This window comes from Amphiura filiformis, chromosome 10 (genome assembly GCF_039555335.1).
Source record: "Amphiura filiformis chromosome 10, Afil_fr2py, whole genome shotgun sequence".
Taxonomy (NCBI): Eukaryota; Metazoa; Echinodermata; class Ophiuroidea; order Amphilepidida; family Amphiuridae; genus Amphiura; species Amphiura filiformis.
Window position 1 is genome coordinate 49,794,573 of NC_092637.1, and position 10,418 is coordinate 49,804,990.

At 35.0% G+C, this 10,418-nt stretch overlaps 1 protein-coding gene across 1 annotated transcript; it reads right to left on the reverse strand.

The window, feature by feature from the left end:
* Positions 1–331: 331 nt before the first annotated feature.
* LOC140163001 (uncharacterized) lies at positions 332–10,176 on the reverse strand. Its single transcript, XM_072186335.1, has 3 exons — positions 9,978–10,176; positions 1,314–1,415; positions 332–1,169 (listed from the first exon to the last, which is right to left on the reverse strand). The coding sequence occupies exons 1-3, from the start codon at positions 10,095–10,097 to the stop codon at positions 1,005–1,007; spliced, it is 387 nt and encodes a 128-aa protein (XP_072042436.1). The 5' UTR covers positions 10,098–10,176; the 3' UTR covers positions 332–1,004.
* Positions 10,177–10,418: the final 242 nt, after the last annotated feature.

Genomic DNA, 10,418 nt, shown 5'->3' on the forward strand with positions numbered 1-10,418 from the left:
CCTTACTAAGGATGCAATATATCTAGTTTCTATTGGATCTGTACCAGAACTTATTTATTTAATTTGACTTTGAACAATCCTGATGAATCTCATCAATAATTTCTTTGGATATTATCTGACATATTCAGTTGCAAAACATAGTCTAAAGTAAGCATGTAAATGCTTATAAGCTAAACCTCGCCGATTGCCTGTATCTGGTGTACATCACGTGTATATTCATATAGGCATGTTCCAGGCACATAACTGAAAAAAGGGGCATGTTAAAATAACTTATTGGGTGACCCTGCAGTATTACTAAAGGATAGGCAATCAAACAGCTAGAGACGACGGGTTCATTTTTTTATTGTTTTAATATGTTATCATTCCTTCATGACTGAAGTCGTACATTATTTTGGAAAATCCACTTTTTTATCGTATTAATATTTATAAAAAAGAACTATTTTTAGGTACTTATTTAATCACCAACAATTGAATATTTATGGTGCATGTTTTTAATCAAGAGGGATAGGTAGAATGAGCGTGGAGACATCCCATAGTTAGTGAACTATGGTATAGTAGGGTCCAAGTTAGAAAAGCCCCGCATGGCTTGCAATATTTCAGATAATATCAAAATTATCTGTCTAATGGCGCATTATGGGCTCCCTTGTTACAATTGATTACAATATCAGAATCCATAATTTAGGATGTTGAGATATTACATGATAACTCAGATAATATCTTATGAATTATATGATATTTAGTATATTTCCCCCCACTTGGAATTTAAAAAAAATCAAAGTAGAAAATAAGATATAAAGATATAAAGCTAAAGTGAAAAAAAAATAGCATATGTTATTATCCACTATGCTATAACACAAAATATTTTTAATATCTTTGCCCCAGAAAAGAAACTACAATCCTACACCTAACCAACTACCTGCGGTACATGTGTTTAAGTTCCGCCAGGAAATTCAATATTCGAATCGGACGGTTCTTTTAAGTTTTAACCATGGAAGTAACTAATACTACCATGGTCTCTTTAAAAGCTCTCCTGCAATGTTCTCAAGGATTGCTAATTCCAGCTCTCGTTCTTCGTTCTCCAGATCCTCTTCCCGTTCTTCATTTTTCTTTTGAAGCTGCTCCACCGCTTTCAGCAACGCTTCTACTCCGCCATTCTCCTTTTCAACCACCTGTATTTTAGAAAAATGCAAACGAGTTATAAAAAATGTTCGTAAAAGCCATAATGTATGATTTCCATTAAATTTTAATTGTGTTATTTATTTACCAAAAATGACGAAATAATACTATAACTGTCAGAAAGGTTTCATACGAACCTGGTCTATCTGCTCATTCTCTTCTCGCTCTTCTTCCAATACTGCAGCAATGTCATCAGCTTGTTCATCTGCTGTCTGACCGTTACTAGCAAGATACCGGGACTGAGAACAAAACAGATAAACAGAATAGTTATTGTTCATGACTCTAACATGTTGCTAATTATATCAATATTCATAATATTTACAATTAACGTCAGTTTGCGAAATTGGGTGACTTGTGTTAGGCAGGTATGACATATACTGACTGGGTGTTTTAATTACATAACACATAAAGGCCTTGACATCATCGAATGGCAGCCTTATGCTGAAATGTGATTAGTTTATATAATCATTGTTCCATATTCCATTATTTTCCTTTCTCCGTTTTTTCCCGTCTTTCTCATTCTCTCTCTCCCCCTCTTTCGCTCCTTCCTGGCCATTCTCACTCCCCCTTCCCATAATTTTGCCATTTTCTTGTGTCTCTTGTTTTTTATTTCTCTTTATTTATTTCTCTTCCTCTTTCTCTCTTCACTCTTCCTCTTTCTTCTCTCACACTCCATTTCCCCTCCCCTCTTTCCTTTCTCCCTCACTCCCTACCATATTTCTTTCTTTCGTTCTGGCTTGCTTGCTTAACTTTCGGGGGGGGAGGAAACTGTCTTCCAATACAACAGTGGATGCTCTGATGCTCAGGAAATGAACAGAATTTATTGGTTTTTGACCTGTCATAACATTAAACTAAAAAATAATATGTAGTTCTTGTGTTGCATTTTGATGAAACAGTCTTGTACTTTCCAAAACATAACTCTCCAAAATATGTTAAATTAATCGGAAGAATGAAGGGATATTCTCATGCTGTGTTTTGTAATGATGAGTTCTTTAAGAAAGCACTCTAGACGAGCTGCTTCAAAAACATCTTTTTGTGTACTTTTTCCTAAAAGTTTTTTTACATTTAAGACATTGTTGTTGTTTTTTGGGTTTTTATATATTTTTTAAAATGAAAGAACCCTTTAAAAATTATCTCGATTGTGTACCATGTATACGGAATACGGGTCACTTTGGTCACTGTGTCACGAAATGATTTGTCGATGCATATATGGGCTGTGAACATTAGGCTAATCGTTTTTCTATGACCTATTTCTGTGCAGTCTCAAAAGGTTAAGATCAGCCCATTCCACATACACTAAGGATTTGTTGAAGCTGTGCTTGGTTAATTATAATATTCAAACTTCTGATTGAAACATTCACGAACGCGATATACAGGGTGTCCCAGAAAAAATTACCGAGTGAATAAAATTGAACGTAAGTCGAGAAATAGACATCAGAATCAAAAAATTTAAAATGTAGCGCATAGCCTATTTTGTTGTGCATCACATACGAAAATTTTATTTGATTCGGTTGACTGGTTCCGAAGAAATGAACGATTGCATAAAGCGTGCATCAATGCAGTTCATTCCAAGTTTGATAAACAGGCGCTATTTTTATACTCGCTCACCACTTCCTAAAGTTTGTGTATCTTATTAAATTTAGTCCACATTATCTATTAAGACCCCTCGGTGTTATGTCATTCATGCTTGCACTGAAGATGAATAACAGTTTGTCCGAGAAAACTGTGATTTCTGCAATTGGAAGCTCTCCAACTTTAATTCTGTAGGTTGTGCAAATATACTTTACAAAGAACATTTGAGCCAAAACTGACAATGATCAAGTTCTAACAGCTTTACGTGTGATTTTTGATACCACGTAACATTAATGTTAAAGTTTTAAAAGATTTAAACTTTGCATTACAATTCCTTGGAAATATTCCGAAAACATTAATGTGTGTGAGAAATTTTTAAGCCAGCTGGAATTCTTTATGTAGTAATTCTTTATGCAACATTTTTATCAACATTAACGAAAAAGATATTTACAAATACTGAGCATCATCTTACATGCAAGCTTTCATTTTCAAACCCGTGCAGGTTTTCAAATTTGAACAAAACCTAATTAAATGTTTTGCAAGAAACATGTTGTTTATTAAAAAAGAACGAAAAGGATTTCATAGAACAAAATATGAAGCCCATCGATAGTTTAACCACTAGTGCGCACGCATTGTGTTGAATGATCTTTCTTTCAAACTTGGAATGAAGTGAATTGATACATGCGTTATGTAATCGCTCATTTCTTCGCGATCAGTCAACCGATTCGAGTCAAATTGGCGTATAAGATGCAGAATAAGATGGGCTACTCGCTGATGTTTAGATGTTTGGATTCTGATGTCTATTTTTCGACTTACGTCCAAATTCATTTGCCCGGTAATTTTTTCTGGGACACCCTGTATAGCAAAGGAATGCTAACGGCGTACATGCATATCTGATGAACTCCCAGGTCAAGGCTATGCATAAACGCATTCGAATGTAGTGTCCCTGATAAACAGGTCTGGTACTTATACAGTCACCATAGGCTATTTAATAATAAGCACTAAATTTAATGCCCACGTGTCCCATGGGCGCCGCCATACCAAGACCACCAAGTGGTGCACCCAGTACATACAGATGTACACGTAACACATTGTTAAAAAAGAACAAACAAGTTATAAATAGAACCACTAACCGCTAAATGTGGATATCCAACTATTTTGCCCCGCAGGGCTACAAAGAAGCACTAACCGCGAAATATTGATATCTAACAAGCTTAAACTATAAATTAGCCCAGAAATTTGCATGCACGGTGTAGCAGAATTATTGTGCAGCCACTGTGACATCCCTACTAGAAGCTGTAATGTCAGCGCCCATCTGGTCATTAAATCAAGTGCTTTTATGTAAGGTTAGCCAAAGGCTTTTCATGCGCTTGATTTCAGAGGGGCGTAAGTTCATAACAGAAACAGCCATGCAGACAATTAACAAGCGTACCGGGACGTATAAGCCTACTTTAATAATTACAATAGAATATCGATCCACGGTCAAGACATGAAACTTGGCTCAGCTCGTGCCCGGAGCTCGTGATGCGGGGGTGGGGTGGGGGAGGGGGGGGGGGGGGGGTTGATGAGGGCACAAGCCGTTTTCGGCAATTAATTTTCATGAGGATTTTATAAATTTGTAATATCGATTGGGGGCACTTCCTCTGGCCCCCATGAAGCTACGCCACCGTCTGGAAAATGTGTTGATTTTAAATTGATAGAGCCTTGATATCTTTGATGAAAAAAATAAATAACATCAACAGCAACATCACAAAGCAATTATTTGTAAATCGAATTTGGGAATATTCAACAAGACAGACTTAGCAGGCCTACACATTTCTGGATTATATAAAGTGAAAAACAATCAATCACTGCAGTCAGCGAATCAATCAAATATACAAAAACTAAAAAAGAAATGAGCAAGAAAGAATAAAGAAATAGTGAATAAAAAAAGAAAGAAAAAGAAAGAAAGAAAGAAAGAATGAAAGAAAGAAAGAAACAATCGAAAAGAAAGAACGAAAGAAAGAAAGAAAGAAAAAAAAAGAAAAAAGAAAAAAAAAATAAAAAAAAAAAAAAAAAAAAGAAAAAGAGAAAGAAAAGAGGGAAGAACAGAAGTAAAAATGAGAAAACAGGAAAAAACCAGAAAATTCAGCCACACGGGGACTCGAACCCACAAAAATGAAACATACTAGATTCAAAGTTTTTTCCTGTTTTCTCATTTTTACTTCTGTTCTTCCCTCTTTTCTTTCTCTTTTTCTTTTTTCATTTATTTTTTTTTAAATGATATTGTCAGGTAAGGAAAAAAGTAAGGATTTATTTTCTTACCTCAATATTATTTGGCAGGAAAGGATTTTTTCCTTATCTCGCACATAAAATGATAATTATTGTCAGGTAAAGAAAAGAGGTAAGGATTTATTTTTTACCTGGAACAAAAATGATTTTGTCAGGTAAGGAAAAGAGGTAAGGATTTATTTCCTTACCTCGAATAAAAATGATATTGTCAGGTAAAGAAAAGAGGTAAGGATTTATTTTCTTACTTCGAATAAAAATTGATTTTTTTGTCAGGTAAGAATTTTTTTCCTTACCTCGCACGTTAGGATTTATTTTCTTACCTCAATATTATTTGGCAGGTAAGGATTTTTCCTTACCTCGCAAATAAAATGATATTGTCAGGTAAGGAAAAGAGGTAAGGATTTTTTTCTTACCTCGAATATGAATGATTTTGTCAGATAAGGAAAAGAGGTAAGGATTTATTTTCTTACCTCGATATTTTATGGCATGTAAGGATTTTTTCCTTACCTGGACGTAAAATGATATTGCCAGGTAAGGAAAAGGGGTATGGATTTATTTTCTTAGCTTGAACAAAAATGATTATGTCAGGTAAAGAAAAGAGGCAAGGATTTTTTTTATCTTACCTCGATATTTTTAGGATTTTTTTCCTTACCTCGCACGTAAAATGATTTTGTCAGGTAAGGGAAAGAGGTAAGGATTTATTTTCTTACCTCGAATAAAAATGATTTTGTCAGGTAAGGAAAAGAGGTAAGGATTTATTTTCTTACCTCGAATAAAAATGATTTTGTCAGGTAAGGATTTTTTCCTTACCTCGAATAAAAATGATTTTGTCAGCTAAAGACTTTTTTCCTACCTCGCACATAAAATGATTTTGTCAGGTAAGGAAAAGAGGTAAGGATTTATTTTCTTACCTCGAATAAAAATGATTTTGTCAGGAAAGGAAAAGAGTTAAGGATTAATATTCTTACCTCGAACAAATATGATTTTGTCAGGTAAGGAAAGGAGGTAAGGATTTTTTTTTTTGCTTTTCACATAAAATTGTTTTGTCAGGTAATGTAAAAAGGTAATGATTTATTTTCTTACCTTGAACAAAAATGATTATGTCAGGTAAGAAAAAGAGGTAAGGATTTATTTCCTTACCTCGAATAAAAATGATTTTGTCAGGTAAGGATTTTTTCCTTACCTCGAATAAAAATGATTTTGTTCGGAAAGGAAAAGAGGCAAGGATTAATATTCTTACCTCGAACAAATATGATTTTGTCAGGTAAGGAAAGGAGGTAAGGATTTTTTTTTTCTTTTCACATAAAATTATTTTGTCATGTAAGGTAAAAAGGTAATGATTTATTTACTTATCTCGACCAAAAATGATAAAAATAACAGATGGAGCTATCACTGCAATAAAATAATAAATATGATCATTTTATGACCAGTTGTAGAATGATTCATATGATCATTTTAGTGAGGTGACTATGTTGACATAATATTTTAACGCAATTTGACGCACCTAATGACGCAAGACTATAATATATTTAATTACACATTTCGATGTGTCATGACAATCCTGTGATCAACTATTCTGATATTAAGGGCGTTGGCTCTAAAAAATGCTAGGCCTTGTTATGTAAACAAGCAATTTCACGCTCCATGACTTTCACGCTGGATCTGTGCACAAGGTCGTTCCTATACAGGTGAATGCAAATGAAAAGAGTGCATCGCACGACTATAACGTGCGATGTTAATATTGCAATAGTTGAGGCAAAGAATGTAATGTTGGGAAATCCTTTGACCACAACAGAAATCTCACGACAATTATGCCATTTTGTGGTGGATAGTCACATGTTTCAATTCAATTTGTCGATGGTAAGGAAATAATGATATTTTTTTCACAAAAGATGTCCGATTTTTTTTGGACCCTAAATCGTGCCGTATCTAACAAAATCAACATCAATATCATGAAAGGAAAACTGTACATTGGAATCTGAATGAATATTATTATCATGATTAACATGGTCATAATTCTTGGCAAGTTGTTTACCAATACCAACAAAAAGTCTATTAAAGCTGTCAGCTATGTCTTTTGGTTCAGTACAATGCTCACCATGTTCATCTTGAACTGAATTGATGGAACAAGCCGATTTATTATTTGGCAAAAGCTCCTTCAAAGTTTTCCACAGTTTTGCAGAATCACCTTTACAGTTATTGATCTTACCACAGTAATGCTACCTCTTCAGTGATTTAGCTAGATTATTCACTTTATTTCTGGTTTCTTTATACAACAACCATGCTTCATCAGTTTTTTCTTTCTCAGATTTACCTCTGTAATAGTCTCATATTTTTCCTTATCCTTTTCTTAGACATTTGTAAATACTCATCATTGATCCAAGGAGTTGTATAACCTTTACATCGGATGTTTACAAAAGGTGCATGATTATCACACACTTCAAGAAAAATTTTTTTGCACATATACCAAGCATCATCAACACATTCATTTAACTCAATTTTATACCAAGGCACATTTCTTAGATCATTACAGAAATCCACTTGATTAAAGTTTCTAAAAGATCTAGTTTTAGTTACTCTGGGTTTGTACTTTGGTTTAGTACATTTTTTGATAACATAAACCAATGAGTGGTCACTTAACCCTAACCCGCCTGAATACTACAAAATACTACTTGATATATGCGCTGTTCGTGCATGCATCCCACGTGGTGTGATGACGCAATCGCCCTAAGTGATATATAGGCACGGTTTCGCTGGCCAGCGAAGCCCAAGACCCGTGGCAAAGTGTCGCCGACCGAGTGCTTGACATGCGAGGGGTCTCGGGTTCGAATCCCAGCCAGCGCAAACAACTTCTTTCCTTCTTTTCTCTCTTTATTCTTTCCTTCTTTCCCTGCCCGTCGCCGAAAAGCCCTTAGGGGGTTAGGGTTAGGTTACCACTATCGAAACTCAGTATAGGCTTCGTTAACCCTAACCCGCCTGAATACTACAAAATACTACTTGATATATGCGCTGTTCGTGCATGCATCCCACGTGGTGTGATGACGCAATCGCCCTAAGTGATATATGTGATGCGATCAAGCAAAATCAGTCGGAACTCGGCAATAATAAATTTTCAGTTTCCTATAGGATAGTAAAAAGCATTTACAAAGCTAGATTTGGCAGAAAACCCCATTGAAATTGAACAACCAGTTCCAAAGATATGAGCAATTAAAGAGTTTCCAAAACAAGAGGAAACAAAAGGAAAAGTTTCCTTTGTTTGGCTATATCTCAAAATCAATATTTCCGAGTTCCGACTGATTTGGCTTGATCGCATCACATATAGGCACGCTTTCGCTGGCCAGCGAAGCCCAATACCCGTGGCAAAGTGTCGCCGACCGAGTGCTTGGCATGCGAGGGGTCTCGGGTTCGAATCCCAGCCAGCGCAAACAACTTCTTTCCTTCTTATCTCTCTTTATTCTTTCCTTCTTTCCCTTCCCGTCGCCGAAAAGCCCTTAGGGGGTTAGGGTTAAGCCAAGTGGAATTACACCAGATGAATGAAGCCTATTACATGCTGCATTAGTGTATACATGGTCAATACATAATGTTGTTGTTTTAGTGACTCTGGTGGGTTTAGTAATAAGTTGCCTTAGCTGAAAAAGTTGGCAAAGATGTTTCAAAGGTTTGGCAAGACCTGTTAATGAATCAAGATTTAAATCACCAAGAAGAAAAATATCCTTTGAAGTAGTACTTAAAACATTCAATTGATTTTCCAATCTTTCAAAGAAATGATTCTTATTCACCTTTTTTCTGATCTATAAGCAGTACCAACATAAAAATAGTTACTGTGGGGAAGTTCTATTTTCACCCACAAAGATTCAATATCATCACACATATTCATACTTATTAATTGACTTGAGTATTTTTCGCTGACGTACATTGCAACACCACCGCCATGTCTATTTCTATCCTTTCGGTATAATACATAACCTGGTATATGAAGCTCATTATTGTCAATATTACTGTCAAGACTGGTTTCATTTAGCGCTAAAATTTCAATTTCTGTAGTTCCAAGAAAAAGTTTGACATGCTCAAATTTACCAGGCAAAGTCACAATATTAAGGTTACAAATTCTCATACCACGATATTTCAATGCATCATAATACATCAGAACCTTCCATGACAATCAGATATATAACAATTACAGGTATAACAAAAAATTTATAAAACTAAATAAAAACAATTATATAAAAACAATTATATAAACTACGTTAAACAATATATGATAATTTTATTAACAAGGATCTAGAATCACTAAAATAGTTCAAAAATAGTAAACTATATCCTAGCAACCAGCATTTTTTAGAGCACAGTATTGCATGATCATTAACAAAATTAGAATTTTATTATTATGACTCATACGCCTTATGTCCACGGTTCACGGAACATTATTAATAATAATAAACGTAGTGAATAAACGTAGTGAATATAGCCAGGGCGTATTAGTGCAACTACATGTATTATACATGTACGTTCTGGCAAGTGAGGTAATCGATTTTCCCTATTACCCTCCCCAACAAAAACCCCAACAAAACCACCTTTTGTTTGGTTACAATGTCAAACGGAACTACTTGTTGGAAACAGTTGACATTGTTTTTATAACTCAAGAACTGTACATAGGAGATAGGCCTACTATTTGTCTGAATCATTCTGATGAGAAATACATAATGGTTTTTGCCCAGATTGGACAAACTTTGAAATTTGTGCGCTGCATCACTGAGCAACTATTTGGTTTATACAAAACTAGTAGTGTTCTCTTCCACCCATTCTCGGTATGAAGAGGGTTAGGTCTTTTAGAGGTACCTACAACAATAACACATTTATGTTCAAAACTTTTTAAGTAGGGTCTAAGTTAAACAAATTATTATTTTATGAGTGTAGAGAGTAGGCCCTAAACAGTACAGCACACCAAACATACTCACCAATAATTCCAACAATTGGTCCTCAGCTCCAGCTTTATTTTGAGATTTTTTCACCAGCGGGGCAGCACTCACTCCACCCACCAAAGCCACAGTAACTACCACCAATACAAAATACTTCATGATGACGCTGTCGCTATGTATCCGCAGTATAACTCCAAAACACGATTTTCCTTTCCTAGCAAGAGTATCCTTGACTTTACTGAATTTGGAAGAATGTGAAGGTTTTCGAGAACACAATTGGTTCAGCATGTACGTCGGGATGCACGCTTGGGTAGTTATGGATAGCTTTGACTTGCAAATGTGTACATGTACACTGAAAACGAAAGTTGGTCAATTGACTAAAAAATAGTCATTTGCTATGTCTTATTTGACTAAGAAATAACTAGTCATTAGTTCTTGAATTGACTAATATTAATTAGTCCTTCAGCTTATGTCTTATTT